The sequence below is a fragment of the Balaenoptera ricei genome, chromosome 1, assembly GCF_028023285.1.
Source record: "Balaenoptera ricei isolate mBalRic1 chromosome 1, mBalRic1.hap2, whole genome shotgun sequence".
Lineage (NCBI taxonomy): Eukaryota > Metazoa > Chordata > Mammalia > Artiodactyla > Balaenopteridae > Balaenoptera > Balaenoptera ricei.
Genome location: NC_082639.1, coordinates 32,152,506 through 32,169,085, shown reverse-complemented (window position 1 = coordinate 32,169,085; position 16,580 = coordinate 32,152,506). Strand labels below are relative to the sequence as shown.

Here is a 16,580-nt window from a genome sequence, read left to right as displayed (position 1 = left end):
TTTATTTTATGTCATCTTTATTTTACAGTTAGGCAAGACATCGATTATAAACATGATGCGTGCCGGTGGGTAACTTTATCCCTCGGTTCTAGTCCCGGAGGGGCGGGTGATTTACTCTCTACCCACTCGTAGGGAAAGCGGCCCTTGGGTTCGGCGGAGGCCCCAGCGGAGCGGTCCTCCGCGCGCCAGGGGTCGCTGTGGCGCCGCGCGGCCGTGCCGGGACGCTCTCGCGTGGCCGCCCCGCCTCGGGCCCCCGGGCCGAGTGGGCGGGCACGACTGCGCCCAGGTCGCGAGGCGCCCTTCGACCAGCAGCGCCCGGGGCGGGCGGGTATAAATGGAGCGGTGGCTCCCCCGGCCGCCTCTCTCCGCCCCGGGTCGCCGCAGCCTCCGCCGCTTTCGGGCCTAGCAGCCTGAAGAAAAAAAAAAAGAGAAAAAGATAAAAAAAACCCGAAAACGCTTTAAAATCTTAAAAAAAAAAGAAAGAAAGAAAGAAAAAAAAAAAGAGCGAATCCTCCTCGGAGAACCCGCGGGGAAGTCACTTTTGCACGCTTCCGGCCTGCCCGACGCCGCCGCCGCCGCCGCACCTGGGCGTCCGTCGGTCCCCGTCCGTCGGTCCGGTGGTGAGCCGCTCGCGCGCCCGCGTCCACGCGCCTCCGCCCGCCGCCCGGCCGCGCCGCGTGGCAACCCCGCGCCCGCCGCCCTCGCCCCCCGCGCGCCGGCCTCCGCGCTCCACGTGTCCGCGCTGCCCTTCGCCGGCTCGGCGTGGGAGGCGTCTGCGCGCTCCGGCCGCCCGGGGGTTGCCGAGTCGGCACCGACAAATATTTGGTTTCCCTCTTCCCCGGGCTGCTGTAATCTTAAACCGCCGGGAGCCCGAGGCCTATATTTATAGAGAAACGCACGTTCCGGAGGCCGCTGTGGGCACCACTGGGTTGCCTCGGGAAGAATTTTTGTAATTTGGAGGACAGTCCGCGTTTTCATTGTTTCCATTTTTTTGAAATTGGGAGCTTCCAGACCAGGACAGCTGAAAATTAACAAACTCCCAGGGAGGGAGGGCCATATTGTTTTTGAGAGCCTTTTGTCTGCGGTTGGGCAGTCTCGTCCGAGTCGTCCCCGCACTCCTCTCCGGCCTTCGGAGCCGACTCCAGCTTCTCTGAGCTTCGCTGCCACCTGTGGGCCGCGGCTCGGAGCGGAGCCCCCTTTGTCCTGTGTGGCCCCCCCTAAGAAGTCCTCCTGGCGGGGCTCGGGGTGCTGGGGGCTGGGGAGATGAACGCTGCGGCCAGCAGCTACCCCATGGCCTCCCTGTACGTGGGTGACCTGCACTCGGACGTCACCGAGGCCATGCTGTACGAAAAGTTCAGTCCTGCGGGGCCTGTGCTGTCCATCCGGGTGTGCCGCGACATGATCACCCGCCGCTCCCTGGGTTATGCCTACGTCAACTTCCAGCAGCCGGCTGACGGTGAGTACAAGCGGTGGCCACACGTCCGTGGGCTTTCTGGGGACCCTAAGATTCCTTCTCCAGGCAGGTCCCCACCCCCGTGGAGGGAGCATCGCGACAGCACGTTGCCGCAGAAGCCCTAGTCGGGGACGGGCCATGGGGGTTGAGAACGCGGGATCCTGGCATCAGAGGACCGGAGTTTCAGTCTTGCTTCCACAACACTTGCTAACCGGGTGACCTTGGGCTGATGGGTGCTGGTGGGGTTGGAGCCCAAGGAGGCTGTAAAACGGGACCAGAAGGAAGTCGCTGTCATTCTGTATGTGGGCGGTTTGCTCTGTGAGCCTTACCTGGTCAGTGGCCAGGGGTTCGGGCCCCTCACAGGCCTGCGGAAAAGGCAGGATGATTGAAACACAATTCCTTCAAAAATTTTACTAGGCAAAGCTGTTGCCCCTTCACCTAACTGTATCCTGGGCTAAGAGTCTTTGACTTTGTGCTGATAAAGGGGCTTTTCCGGGCAGGTAGGAAGCAGGGGAGCAATGTTGTGTGTTGAACTTGAGCAGGCACTTGTGTTAACACCACCAGAGTGTGTGTCGTGCTGGGCCAGCTCCCTCGTCTGCATGTTTGCCACTGGGGCGGAGGAGTTCTTTCTCTGGACAAGCCCTGGGCTGTGGAGCGTGGTACGCAGGTAGTCTGGGGAAGCGCCTCTTGGAAATCCGCTAGGCTGGTGGGGATTATCACCTCACCTGTGCACAGTGCTTTATACTTGTCAAAACCCTTTTACTTCATCCCATCTGAAGAAAATAGGACTTCTGAGGGAGAAAAGCAGCTGCAAAAGGTGGGAGGCTAAGCTGGGACTGTGGGTGCAGTGCTCTGCCAGCCCTGACTGGGGCCATAGCCTGGAGCGTGGAGAGGTATGCTGCAGGCCTGGCCCGAGTGAGGCCAGAAGAAACCTAATCAGGGGCTGCACGTGACTGCAGAATAAAAGGGAACAACTGTAGAGACCATTACTGGGAGAAACAAGCCATTCTGTGGCCAAGGATCTCCGGGTCCCTATTTTTGTCGCCACTTTGTTCAGTGTCCGTGAAGCACAGAGAATGTCACTTGCCCAGGATGCAGCTGAGACCAGAGAATTGGGCTTGTTGAGAGACACAAGGTACTGTTACCGTCAGTTCAGTGTACTCTGAGTTGTGTCTGGCCACAGGGCACAAAGAAGGTAGCTGAGTGTGGCCTTTTTCGGGGGGAGTAGTGGGCACATTGGCTGTTGTCTGCCTCCTTGACTCTTCTGAGCAAAAGTCCTGTCACTTAGAGATAGTAGCAGAAGCCATTGGTTAGTGTGTCTGCCAACACATACCTCTGCAGGACCTCTCCCTGCTATAAATAAGTGCAGCCAGATTTGTCAGACTAAGCCGAGTTGCCTTGTGCAGCCCTCTCTGGAAATAGACAGGAGCTGTGTTGAAATGGGCTCCTTCGTTGCTAATTCACGCAACACAGTTAGGGGTCCCAGGCTGTGGATCACAGAGTCGTCACAAACGAGCCCTTCTTTCTGTCCCGGACTTGCACTGACTTGGATCTGCCGTCCCCCCTTTCCCTGATCTCCTCCCCTCTCATGCTGAACCAGCCCACCTGAGGAAAGTGGGAAAGATGGTTGGAAATAGGGAAAAGGAGATACCTTGCTGGCTGACCGGACAGCTGAGCCTGTGGAGGGGCAGAGTTAGGGATTGTGTTCCTGTTTTAAGTGAGATGGTGCCTTGAGGCAGGAGAAACACCCTCTACCCCCATCCCTTCGTGGAGGAGGAGATTCTGGGAGATGTCAGTGCATAAGTCAGGGGAAGTGGGTCTGGGTCCTTGTTACTACCAGTAAAGAGAAGTGTTCTGCTGACAGGTGAGGGTTATTTTGGCCACTGGTTCTTTAAATGGTCTCCATGGTGTATGCATGGATTTGGTTGGGAAGCTAAGGAAGCATCCCCAAGCACTGGGTTGAGAACTCTGTTGGGCACCAAGGCATTTGAAAGTCCTGGAATTCCGTAGAATGCAGATGAAGGCTTCTAGATAGCCTAGAAACTACTAGGTACAGGGCCTGCCTCCACTGTCAACTTAGGCAGAAAGGGGTTGCAGTTTCATCCTTGTCCTGATACAAAGAACATTTCCATATGTGGCCATCATTTTGATGATTGAGGCTTTTTTGTCTGAATCAATTTCTGTTCGCAGAAATTGAAAATATAAGAAACTGGGCTGAATTTGGAGATAGCACATTTTCCCCAATCGAACGCTCACAGGTTTTTTTAGTCATTTGTCTCATAGACAGGTTGTAAACTAAGTGACAGCTAGTTGATAACGCTGATGCAATACCTTACTGAAAAATAATCAGAAAGTCTGCCATTAGTTTCTTAGTCAGTAGTTAGCTATACCGTTTAGCCATCCTGAACATAAGTTTGTCCATTTTATAAGAGGGATCATTTCACCTCTTCCACCTCCATCCCAGTGGGTAGTAGGCTGCAAAGTCGTGTATAAATGATAAAGCTTAGTCAAATGTGAGGTGTTATTTGATCCTGGTGCTATAAACCCATTTAGATTTTCTTGCGTAACCTCCTTACCCCAGAGGGGTTGAGACTTCTACCATGAAGGAGGACGATTAGCTAGAACTTAGCCCCAGTAGCACTGCAGGCTAGAGGAATCTGATGTCCTTTAATTTTGATAGAGTTGCATTTCATCAGAGTGCTTACCTTGAAAGTTCTGGAGTTATCTGTTCCTGGGATGGTGGCAGGTAACATTCTATATCCTTGACTGAAATATGTTTCTCTCTTGCAGCTGAGCGGGCCTTGGATACCATGAACTTTGATGTGATTAAGGGAAAGCCAATCCGTATCATGTGGTCTCAGAGGGATCCCTCTTTGAGAAAATCTGGCGTGGGAAATGTCTTCATCAAGAACCTGGACAAATCTATAGATAACAAGGCACTTTATGATACTTTTTCTGCTTTTGGAAACATTCTGTCCTGCAAGGTAAACACTGATTAAATGATTTCAGCAGAATAGTTACAGAATCATGAGAACAAATACCAAATGAGGAATTGCTTGGAATTAGGCGACCGGGTATGATAATTTTCAAAATGCTGGAAATGGCTCTGAAGTCTAAAAGTTCACTGCAGCAAATCTCGATGCCACAGCCCAGCATAAACCAGCAGGCGCTTTCGTGTCTTTGTTTATTCTTCCCTCTGCCTGAAATATCCTTCCTGTTTTCTAGTTTTGGAAGGCATCAAAAGGTTTCTCCTGGGGAGTGGGGGGCTGGCAAGTACCAGAGCAATGCCTCTGGTCTCCAGGAAGCTGTACTTAGTCATTTTAGAAGCATGAATTCACCCTCTTCCTTCTCCACACACCTGTTTATGTGGAGCATTTTGTACAACTTGTGTGGTGGTGGTTTACATGTCTGACTCCACACTAGACTGAAATTCTGTTGTGGGCTTGGAAAATGGTTCATCATTCTGTAGCCCTGTGGTTTTGCACCCAGATCTTAATATATTTTAAATGGAGTAAGAAAACATTTGGAATAGAAGCAGCATAATGGTGGCTACCATTTGTAAATGGAACATTATTGGGTACCTGCTGTAGTCTCCTGCCTTTTGAAAATGGATGGGCTACAGGCCTCTCAGACCCAGGAGCCCACACGGCTCTCGAGTCTCTGCAGCTGGGTAGTGGCGCTGAAGTGGCCCGCCTTGTCTTTGACAGGTGGTGTGTGATGAGAACGGCTCTAAGGGTTATGCCTTTGTCCACTTCGAGACCCAGGAGGCTGCCGACAAGGCCATCGAGAAGATGAATGGCATGCTCCTCAATGACCGCAAAGTGTGAGTGTCCCAGTCCGGAGCAACAGCCGTCGCATGAGCCAGCCGTGGCCCCACCTCGGTATTAACTGGCACACACAAGGCGGCTACTGGTTCTCGGCCCAAGTGTGGCCTGCTCCTACCTCTCCACTCCAGGGCTGGTGAGTCTCCCTGCCCGAGCCGTGGCAGCCCTTTTGACTCGCCAAGGTGGGCTTTCTGCCCAAGCCATGGCTGGCCTGCCGCCTCTCCCTTAAAAGCATCCGTCTGTGGGTTTTGTGAGCGTCGGCAACAGGGGCTGGCTGGAAGGCAGCTCTTAAGCCCACTCTGAGCAGGGGTCTTGGCCAGCGGCAGAGTGGAGAGGGCCCTGGACTGACCAGGAGCTGTGTACTAGCCATGTGACCTTGGCCTTCTGTGATTCAGGTCTGTCCGTGGGGTCACTCGCTAGGGGTTGATGCAAATTGTCCCCTCCACTTGGCTAATTTATGACTCGGTGGCCTTCAAATACAAGGCTGGCTCCACAGCAATAATTAATTTGGTTACAGTGAAAAGTTTTGTCCCATAGAAGACTGTTCATAATAGACCTGGTTGCTCTGGTGTGGTTATTTCAGAATGGAGAGATGGGGATCTTAGTTAAGCCATGCAGGGAGAGAAGGGACAATAAATCTTGGTTATGACAAGCAAAAGTCATTTCTGTCCTTTTGTTGTGTTACTGAACAGACCAGGGGATGGCTTGCGTTAATGATGTGCATGTGCCCAGTGGTCTTCTAAAGGTATCACTGAAAAGAAGCCTAAAGAATTTTCATTTATGGATACCTTTCCCTATTAAGTGTAAACAGCACCAAAACAAATAAAGTAAAAAAAGCAAAGGCTACCTCTTAGTTCACTCCAACAATCTCACTCCTAGGATTAACCACTGTTAACAGTTTGGTTTGTATCCTTCCAGACCTTTTCTATGCATTTACATAGATGCACAGAAATGAACGTTTTAAAAACATGGTCATCAGGTTTCTTCACGAAGGCAGTGTGATGTGGTAGGAGGAGCCCTGGCCTGAGCCAGGAGCCCTGGGGCTGGTCCTTGTAGGACAGTCCTGCCTCTTTCTCTTTCTGCTGGGGAGTTGGGACATCTCTGAGCTTGCTCTCTTGGTGGTTGGATGGGAACTCGTGTGTTTTAACCTCTCCTTTCAGCCTTTAATCTGCATTCCTTCGGGCCCCTGGAAATCATGTTTTGTTCCTCTGAGTGATCACAGTTTTTCACGGTTTCTTTTTAGGTTTGTGGGCAGATTCAAGTCTCGAAAAGAGCGGGAAGCTGAGCTTGGAGCCAAAGCTAAGGAATTCACCAATGTTTATATCAAAAACTTTGGGGAAGAGGTGGATGATGAGAGTCTGAAAGAGCTATTCAGCCAGTTTGGTAAGTCAGGGTCCTTTGCCCCATGTGTCCCCTTTCACAGTCCACCAGACCTGGAATTCATCTATTTTTACTTACCAGATGAGTCCACCTAGACCCAGAAGTAAAATGCCTTGTATGACAAAGGCCACAGGGTAGATAGGAATAGACTCCAGGCCTCGGCTCTTGGCTTCATCCTACTTTGTCCCATCCCCAAGGTCATCTCAGCAGCTTGGTCAGAAGTAGAAGGCCAGGCATGGTGCCTCTTGTTTAGAGTCCATCTGGGCTCAGCAGGAGGTTGCTTCAAGTGGGCTTCTAGAGGAGAAGCCTTCTCTCCTTGAGGTGTGATAGAGATGCTGTTACTAATAGTTCTGTCTTTGGTAATAGGTAAGACTCTAAGTGTCAAGGTGATGAGAGATCCCAGTGGGAAATCCAAAGGCTTTGGCTTTGTGAGTTACGAAAAACACGAGGATGCCAATAAGGTGAGAGCACCATGAGGGCCGGGGAGGATTTGTAGGGAGTGGCCCTAGTGTGTGGGCAGGGCCTTGCCAGCACATAGTAGAGCGGAGCTGTAATTGTCTTAGTACCTAGTAGTGATGCCTGGTCACTGAGCTCTGGAATTGTCTTCCCGAGGGATCTCACAGAACTGTTTTCAAAGCACTTGGCATGTGCCCATCACCTCAGCTCTTCAGCCCTGTAGGTTGAAAGAGTAGGGCAGGCGTTTGTTCCCATTCATAGGTGAGGGAACCAAGGGACCCGAGTTGCTGATCTGATAAAAGAACAGTAGCCACTTCCAGGAGAAGCATTGTGCTAGGCCCTCAACATGTATCACTCAGTACCCTGAAAGAACCTAAGAAATTTAGTGACAGCCAGATTATCAACCTCGGCTCATGTCTACCATGCTTGTATTTATACAGCTGTACAGTCTTTTCACTGAATTATCTGGACCAGTGACCCATTTAAATATTAACCCCATTTTACTGATGAGGAAGTTTGGATTGGCTTAGCTGACTTCAGAGTGAAATTAATTTTTAGCCCTGTAGGGAAGATTTTTCTCTCAGAATATTTGGTGGGACTTAACAGACCTCCAGAGCAAGGTCCCTGCCTCTGCATCTTGATTTAAAGTCATGTATTTCCTCTTCAGGCCGTGGAGGAGATGAATGGAAAAGAAATCAGCGGGAAAGTCATTTTTGTCGGCCGTGCACAGAAGAAAGTGGAACGGCAGGCCGAGTTAAAGCGAAAATTTGAACAGCTGAAACAGGAGAGAATTAGTCGGTATCAGGTAAGAGGTGGTCTCAACCCAGCCTACCAGCAGGGGATGTACCACAAGATGTTGGCAAAAGCATCCTTAGTTTGGCAGGCTTTCTCTTTGGGGACCATGAGTCTCCTCTTCTCATTTCTCTCAAGATCATCAGGTTTAACAGGATGTACCTACCAGATAACAGCAGCGGTTCTGGAACAAGGATGAAGATAATTTATTCATTTAGGGACTCTATGCTGGAAGCCTCATCCTGTTGTTCTTAGTCATACGCGTTCTGTTTACTTAAATGATACCACTTTGTTTGGAACGGTGTAAGGAGAGCCCTGCTAGGTCAGTGGTCAGCCAGACCAGCTGTGAGAAAGGCTGGGACTGTATCGATGGTCCTGTCAGAGTCTTCGGCAGTAGATTCTCAGCTTTGAGCCTGCATCAGAATCCCCTGCAGGGCTTGTGAAAACAGATTGCTGGGTCCCACAGCTTTTGATTCATTAGGTGTGGGTTCTGGCCTGAGAATTTACATTTCTGACAAGTACCCAGAGATACTGCTACTGCATGTCTGGGGCCCATATTTTGAGAACCACTGTCTTAGGAAATGTGTGAGGTATAGAAGTGCAATTAACAGATCTTTCTGCTTCAGGGGGTGAACCTCTACATTAAGAACTTGGATGACACCATTGATGATGAGAAGTTAAGGAAAGAGTTTTCTCCTTTTGGATCAATCACCAGTGCTAAGGTATTTTATACTGAGATGTGGGGATTGAAAGCAAAAGTTGTAAACTTGCAGAGGTTTATTGCATTTGTTTCATTGAAGGAATAGGATCTAAATTTTGTTCATTTCTGAGAGTAGCTACCACATTCATCTAGCAAATTCCTCCTGACATTCGGTTACCCATCTGAGTATATGCTCTGGAGAATGACATTTCGTTAGGTTAACATTGCACTGTCTCCCAAATACTGGGATGTGGAGATGCATCTGACTCAGTCCCTCCCTGCCAGCCCCGCAAGCGCACCTGAATCTTTCCCATTCTTTGCTGCTTTGTGCTGGTGTGGGGACAGATGGTGCCACAGCATGAGCAGAGGAAATCCAGACGGGTTGTCTTCCATTTGTCTTGAGGCCTGTCTCTACAACTCTGCCACACTTCTTCCTTGAACGAAGGTGTTTGAGGATTTTGGAGCTGGGGTTGGGGACTTCCATCTGGTGTCCTAAAGAAGGAGAGGGGAGTGGAAAGTTTGTTTTCCCGTGTTTTGCAACGTGCATCATCTGCTTGATTTTCTTTGATAATCATAGCAACTGAGTTAGCTGGGGGAGTAAGTACAAACCCCCTTGTGAAGATAAGGAATTGAGTCCTTGAGCAAGAGAATGCTGGTTAGGTGAGGATGTTGTACTGTGTGTCCTTAGTGCTTTGGGTGTGTGGTGGGAACTGATGGCATCGGAAAGGAAAGTTCTGGGGCGTAGCCTGATGCAGACTCTGTGCCTGCTCCACAGAGGTGCAGCAGATGCCACAGAGTCCTTCAGGGGATGAGAAAGGAGGCCAGCGGGCCGGTAAAGACTTGGTGACCCTGCCCTGGCCCTTAGCTTGTCACTCACAACCCAGGAGCATTGTCAGTGGTCGCAGGGCGTTGGCCAGAAGCCACCTCCAGGAATTTCCTCAGTTCCTCACCCCCTCCCTCCTATCACCCCCGTGACGGGCCTCCAGCAGCGCAAGGAATGATAGTCTCTCCTAGCGGACCAGCACAGGAGTCAAGATGGCATTTGCAAGGAGAGAGCAAAAGAACTGTATCTTGAAGTTCCCCGGCACCATGCCCAAGATCAAGGTGTCACATTACTTTCACACACCTTACTGGTCCACCTCGTTGGTAGACAGGTGTTGGGTTGATACACATCTTTACTCCCATGTCCTCCACTTTAGGAGGCTCACCAGGCGGTGAGCTAAGACATGAGTGAAATGTAGAGATTACAGAGCGAGACTAGAATCCAGCTGCTTGTCTCCCGGCTGGTTGTAGTTCTGCTGTGTTTATTCCCATTGAATTAATGGTGGCAGTCATTGATTTTATGACTCCTGCCCACATGTGGTATTTCAAAAGCGTGTCCTAACCTTGCTAAGAGCTTACTAAGTTTTGTTCACCAAGGTCTTGGGCAGATGAGTTTTACAAATAAATTGCTTGATGCTAATGTCCAGATCTGTATGAGTTCCCAGAGATAGCTGTGCTTCTAGGTATGAGGAAACATCTTTGGGTTCCTGGTTCAACCATTAGCCATATCACAGTATTTGGGAACTTTAGAGTCACCTGGGGATCTGAAAAGGAAAATGCTTAGTTTCTCCCTTTAGAGTTTGTGATTCAGTTGGTGACTCAGTTGGTCTGGGGTCCATCGTGGGACTGGACTGTGAAGCCCTGACCTAGACCTGGTAACTCTTGCAGTGGAACCCAGGTTTTAACACACAGACATCTTTGTCCTAAGTGGCTGGTCTCATTTTGTAGGTGATGCTGGAGGATGGGAGAAGCAAAGGGTTTGGCTTTGTCTGCTTCTCATCCCCTGAAGAGGCAACCAAAGCAGTCACGGAGATGAACGGACGCATCGTGGGCTCCAAGCCACTGTATGTCGCCCTGGCCCAGAGAAAGGAAGAGAGAAAGGCTCACCTGACCAACCAGTATATGCAGCGGGTGGCCGGGATGAGAGCGCTCCCCGCCAATGCCATCTTAAATCAGTTCCAGCCTGCAGCTGGGGGCTACTTTGTGCCAGCAGTTCCACAGGTGGGTCTGCAGTATGCTCATGTCTCCTTGGAACCTGCCTGCTGACAGCTGCTCCTATAGTCCGCAGTGGTTGGGGAGAGGGATTTTTGGATATTGGAGTTCTAGAATGTCACAGTAAAGATCCTTCAAATAAAACAAGGAAGGACTTAACTCGTGGTTTTGCACACACAGTGGCAGGGGTAGAGTAAAAGAGTCCCTGTTAACTGGCTGTCCCTCCCCCAAGCTCCTGAGTAGACAGCGCCTCTGTCCTGAATAATTAGCCTAGGGCCTGGTAGTGAGATGAGGTGAGATGAGATACTTCTCTAGTGTGGCTTCAGGTCCTTAAATAAAAGGGCTTGGCTGCTCTTTCTTACAGGCTCAGGGAAGACCTCCATATTACACACCTAACCAGTTAGCACAGATGAGGCCTAATCCACGCTGGCAGCAAGGTGGGAGACCTCAAGGTAGGTGGTGGGGAACAGTGATTTGATCACCCAGGATGTACCTGTCCTGGGCTCCCCTGCCTCCCCTCCCTGCCCCCTCTGAGGCACAGCCTAGGTTCGGTTGTGTCGTTCATCGGTGACGTGCATTTTTTGTCTCTTCACCAGGCTTCCAAGGAATGCCAAGTGCTATACGCCAGTCTGGGCCTCGTCCAGCTCTTCGCCATCTGGCTCCAACTGGTAATGCTCCGGCCTCTCGTGGCCTCCCTACTACCGCTCAGAGAGTCGGTGAGCAAACTGGCCTTAACGTGTGGCCCGGGGAGGAGGGAGTCAGGACCACTAGGCTCTGCGCAGGGTTGGTCAGTTCGTTGGGCTCACCGTGTTGTCCGGTCCTGGTTCTGTACTCTTAGCTGTGTGCTTAGGTGGGTACTTAAGGAGCAGGGAAACAATATGAGTTCTGAGTGTTGGTTCCTTTTAAGTTTCTTTGCCTCATCGGTGAGTCATGTGAACAAGGTTAATTGTAGAAATTTGTTAGCTGAATGACGACAGAGGCAGCCTGTTCCTTGGGTGGGGTTGGGAGATTCAAGGGACTTTTTTGCAGATTATGTCCTGAGTTCCAAGAGGTGGCAAGAGTTGTATGTTTTCTGTTGGCTCTTCCTCAAAAGTAGCGGTAGCAGCCCCATGTGTGATGTGTGCTGTATGAACATGCTTTGGAATTGCTCCTTCCGTGGGACGTGGCCAGTTGGACATCTGCTGCCAACACTGATGTGCATTTGCTGGTCTGTTGTAGGGTCTGAGTGCCCGGACCGCTTGGCTATGGACTTTGGTGGGGCTGGTGCCGCCCAGCAAGGGCTGACTGACAGCTGCCAGTCTGGAGGTGGTATTGGATGCACACAGAATGGGGAAAGATGGGATTTGACGGGTCTTTGCCCAGACCGAAGGGCTTTAATTTTACTTGTCCTTTTCCTAAGGTGTTCCCACAGCTGTGCAGAACCTAGCGCCTCGTGCCGCTGTTGCTGCCGCCGCTCCTCGGGCTGTTGCACCTTACAAATACGCCTCCAGTGTCCGCAGCCCTCACCCCGCCATCCAGCCCCTGCAGGTGAGGTCCACCAAACAGAGCCCTAGAAGGGTTCCCCCCGCTTCCACATGATTCAAAAGCTGCCTTGCTTGGATTCCCTCAACAGGTATTAAATGCCTGCTCTGTGTCAGGGAGCTGTGTCCCATGTGGTGACCCTGCCCTTGGGTGATGCTCTAGTGGGAGAGAAGGGGCTTGCAAGTGTTCTTCTGATAACGGTTGACTCAGCAATGCCCCAGAGGAGGCAGCTGTGCTTCCTGCTCTCCTCCTCACCACGTGCATGGGCTCTCTCAGCTCTTTGAGCTTCCATTTCACTTTCACATCCAGTGGTCGAGTTGATCCTTAGCTGCTTTTGCAGGTGACTGGGTGGGAAAGAACATCTTAGATGAAAGGTTCATCTTCAGAGGTATTAGGTTGGGTGGAGGAATTGGACCTGGATCTCAGGGTCTCTAAGCTGGAGCTGCTGTCTCTAGAGTTGTGCCTCTCAGGCAGGCCAAGCAGCTAGCTTGTGGCAGAACTCTGCAGTCTGCTTGGAGGAGCTGTGCCGGCCCTTGCTTCCTCCTGCCTCTGTGCTCTAAGTTGGAAATTTCCCAGAACTTGGCACTGTGAGAAATATTTTTGCCTATAAGGCCCTACTTTTAGGACTGTGACTGGTATTGACATTGTGTGTTGATGGTCCTCAAGCATTTAATACAATAAAAACGTACGGTTCAGTAGAAGTGATACAGGATGTAATTATAAGCATTTTCCTATTCATGTTCTTCGACCCAGTCTCTACTGGGAATTCACCCTAAAAGAAAACTAACTTTCTAAAGGGCTACACATACAAATGTTCACAGTACCTTATTTATTAACAAGGCTTCGATGTCTTGGGCAGCCTTGGGTAAATTATGATCATTGTAGCCTTGAGTAAAGTAAAATCATTTGGTAAATGATTGTGTAGCATTGTAGGTTTTTCTTAGTCATTTCCCTTCTCTTCGAATAGCATGTGGCATTTTAACTGTGATTGTTTGTGTTTTTTGCTCACACCACTCTGTTCCTCTCCCTCAATCCCCAAGACTGCAGTCAGTTCCCTGACAGCAAAGACAACTACCTCCTTCTCCTCTTTAACTCAGTAGACTCGAGTGGTTGGGCACATGACCACTGTCACTGTACTTACCCGAGTGCTAACCTGCCGCCTCTCCTGGTTCCCAGGCACCCCAGCCTGCGGTCCACGTGCAGGGGCAGGAGCCGCTGACCGCCTCCATGCTGGCCGCAGCACCGCCCCAGGAACAGAAACAGATGCTGGGTGAGTGACCCACGTGCTTGCAGAAGAGGGGGCCAGAGCTGCTGCTGACCTGGACACCAGCGTCCGTTCTCTACTGGGATGCCACTGGGTTTTTCACAGAATACCTTCCCACAGGTGAACGTTTGTTCCCGCTCATCCAGACGATGCACTCAAACCTGGCTGGGAAGATTACGGGGATGCTGCTGGAGATTGACAACTCGGAGCTGCTGCACATGCTGGAGTCCCCCGAGTCTCTCCGCTCCAAGGTGAGCAGGTTCCCAGACCCCCGCGGCTTCCGCTCACTCGGCTCAGGGGGACAGGGGGTGGCCTTGGACACCCAGGGGAGGCAGAGAGAAGGGTCTGCTGCCCCGTGACCTCTTCGTGCCTCGCCTGTGACCTGAGGGCTGCTGGCGCGTGGGTATCTGGGAAGGCGGTCAGCACCAGGAGAGGCCACCGCTGGGCCCGGGTGCCAGTGAGGGGCGGAGGGGCTCTCCTCAGATGTCACTGACCACCTGGAGTTTCTCACAGGTGGATGAAGCTGTGGCGGTCCTACAGGCTCATCATGCCAAGAAAGAAGCTGCCCAGAAGGTGGGCGCTGTTGCTGCTGCTACCTCTTAGACAAGGACGAACCGTATGTTTGGCTATTTTTATTTTCTGCAATGGTTATGACTCTTGAATATCTCCCTGAAAGATTAGTGGCAATGTATATGTAGAGCTATGTTTCTGTCCCTTAACCTGATAACTTGGGCATGCTGTCACCTGGGTTTTCTCTGTCACCTGGATGAGTTAATATGGAGAAAAGAGAGTCCTGGTGGTAGATTAGAAGACACAAACAAGAGTTTTCTTCATAAAGAGCACCTGGTTAGATCTTTCTCCAGAATCACCTTTTCGTCTCGAATAATGGTGGGTATATGAGGTGTCGTCATAATCCCATCCCACAGCCTCACTTCCATGAGCATCTCCCTAGTTCGGCTTGAGGTTGTGAGGTCAGTTGTGTGGCATCTGCAGTTTAGCTTTGGAAACACAGCGGGCAGAGGCCTTGGTGTCAGAGTGAGAGAGACAGACACACCTGGCTAACAGTTACAAGGTGTGTTCCCATCAACTTCTGCATTTGGGGGCCAGGGCCTCTGTCTGCAGGGACTTGGGGCAGTGAAGCTTAACTAGGACCTCTGACGAGGACTGGTGGTTGCCTCCAGATGGAGAAGAGAGGACCAAATGAACATGGGCAGAGGCAAGGGAAAAGAGCACATGGTAAGGGCCAGAGCTCGTGTGCTGGTAGGGCTTGACTTGGCATAGTCATAGCTCCTTGTCAAGGGGCTGAGCCCTGTCATTTGGAGTTTAAGCAAGGATGGCCAGGAAGAAGGGTCAAGGGTGGGGCTTTACATACAAGTAGCCTCGAAGGCACTGGTTCTTAACCAGGGGTGCCTTCTCAGAGGACATTTGTCAATATCTGGAGACATTTTTGGTTGTCAAAACTGGGAATATTACTGGTATCTAGTTGGGTAGAGGCCAGGGATGCTGCTAAGTGTCCTGAAATACACCTGACAGCCCCCACAGAATTATCTGGGCCAAAATGTCAGTGGGCACCAAGGCTGAGACCCTGCTCTGTAGTTACTTATATCAGAGATTTCCGTGAGTCTCTGAGGTTTTTTTGATTATTTATAGTGTCGGTGCTTTTCTTTTCAGGATTCAAAAGCCAAATAAACCCTCATGGAATTCAGCTCAAGGTTTGAAGACGTCCTAGCTTGTCCTATGGACCTCAACACCAAGAACCACAAATTGCAAATTTAATAGGTCATTTTGTATCAAAAGGTCAATTATGAAGCACCTAGAATTTTTCAATTAAAAGAATATATTCTCTGGGTTCTGATATGGCCCAAACAGTGTTAACTTTTGTTTTTCTATTGTGAGTTTTGATTTTTCCCCCCCAGAAACTGGTTTTATTTGATGTACCCAAGTCTTAAGTTTCTCAATAAAGAAAAAATCTCCATAAAACTGCCTCTGTTTTTCTCTGACCACAGTTTTCTATATAAATTCCAGTTTTCACTGCAAGTAATTTTTGGATGTAAATAGGGTCAATTGAAGTTCTGTATAGCTTATCATCCTTTCCTGATGGTTATAAGCAGATTATTTTGGATTAGCAAGGAGTGCAGAACTGTCCCATTGTGTTCTACTGTGGGAGGACCTTTATATTGGGAACAGAAGTCTAGTACAGTCGCAGCAGACCTTGGGTCTGGCACAGGAAAATCGGGTAAAGGGTGGCGTTGGCGTGCTTTCCAAGGACACATGGTGAGACACGCAGAACCTATCTTGCCTCTCCCTTCTTGGACTGTGTTGCTCGGGGTTTGCCAGTCCCGTCTTATCTCCTACTCTCAGTTTATCCTGCAAGCAGGTCCACTTGCTCAGATTCTGCAACTGGCAGTGGGAAGAGTTTCCAGAGATCCAAGTGGCTGAAGGCCTAAGTGTTCTGTGGATCCTTCAGTCCTTGAAGCGACCTTAACCTGGTCAGGGTCAACTACTCTACTTGCCCTCCCTGTCCTGCAGCAACACTTTTTTTTTCCCTTCTTCCTTGAAACTTGGCAGGCTGTCCTTCCTCAGGGCATTACCCAGGCGGTCCCTTTCCCTGGAATGTTCCCTGGTTCGTGCCTCTTGGCAGGTTCCCCCTTTTTCTCAAGGTATGCTTTCACCTTAAATAACTGATGTAAAGGCCCAATCTAAAGTGGGTTCCCCTGTTTTCTAATGTCTGCGGTTAATGTGAGTATGTGTGTTTCTTCTATTAACGTCAGACTGTCCCTCCAAACCTCGCTTCCTGGGACCTGAGCGGTGTAGGAGCCTGAGCGCCAGCCGCCGAGGGGGCGGGGCTGTAGGCGGGGCCCAGGTAACGGCTTCCGGCGGAAGAGCCGAGGAGCAAGATGGCTGCCACCAAAGGGGTGTTCAACTTGGGTGAGCTGGCGTGGGGGTGAGGTGGGGCTCGGACTGAGTCCAAGTCGGGGGCCGAGTGGACTGGGTGCAGACTCGGGGCCCCAGGCGGCGTGTGGCAGCCCGGGCCGGGGTCTCTTGTGGGGCCTACCCCTCAGCTTGTGAGCAGCACCTGCGACCTAATGGCTTTGCTGGCCCTAGCTCTGCCCAGAGCCCTTTCCCCTCTGACCCTGGACCCTGGGAGGTAGTGAG

The 16,580-nt window shown here is 50.7% G+C and overlaps 1 protein-coding gene and 1 non-coding gene across 8 annotated transcripts; both read left to right on the top strand.

Moving 5' to 3' along the window:
- Nucleotides 1-292: 292 nt before the first annotated feature.
- On the top strand, nt 293-15,404 carry PABPC4 (poly(A) binding protein cytoplasmic 4). 7 transcript variants are annotated; one of them, XM_059919595.1, is made up of 16 exons: nt 293-1,456; nt 4,244-4,437; nt 5,161-5,276; nt 6,521-6,660; nt 7,024-7,118; nt 7,781-7,918; nt 8,532-8,627; nt 10,376-10,648; nt 11,004-11,076; nt 11,236-11,307; nt 11,858-11,944; nt 12,039-12,166; nt 13,337-13,430; nt 13,545-13,675; nt 13,938-14,040; nt 15,096-15,404. In XM_059919595.1, the coding sequence occupies exons 1-15, from the start codon at nt 1,264-1,266 to the stop codon at nt 14,025-14,027; spliced, it is 1,920 nt and encodes a 639-aa protein (XP_059775578.1). In that variant the 5' UTR covers nt 293-1,263; the 3' UTR covers nt 14,028-14,040; nt 15,096-15,404. The 7 variants fall into 7 exon arrangements, with proteins under 7 accessions (XP_059775578.1, XP_059775562.1, XP_059775571.1 ...); XM_059919579.1 differs by having other exon boundaries at nt 11,236-11,355; XM_059919588.1 differs by having other exon boundaries at nt 294-1,456; nt 11,004-11,091.
- On the top strand, nt 8,901-9,035 carry LOC132354936 (small nucleolar RNA SNORA55). The gene has a single exon (XR_009499469.1). It is a non-coding gene; the product is annotated as a small nucleolar RNA SNORA55 (small nucleolar RNA).
- Nucleotides 15,405-16,580: the final 1,176 nt, after the last annotated feature.

Coding starts and splice junctions, on each gene's coding strand:
- PABPC4 (XM_059919574.1), top strand. CDS start 1,264: ATGAACGCTGCGGCCAGCAGCTACCCCATGGCCTCCCTGTACGTGGGT. Junction 5,277..6,520: donor CTCCTCAATGACCGCAAAGT/GTGAGTGTCCCA, acceptor GTTTCTTTTTAG/GTTTGTGGGCAGATTCAAGT. Junction 12,167..13,336: donor CCGCCATCCAGCCCCTGCAG/GTGAGGTCCACC, acceptor CCTGGTTCCCAG/GCACCCCAGCCTGCGGTCCA.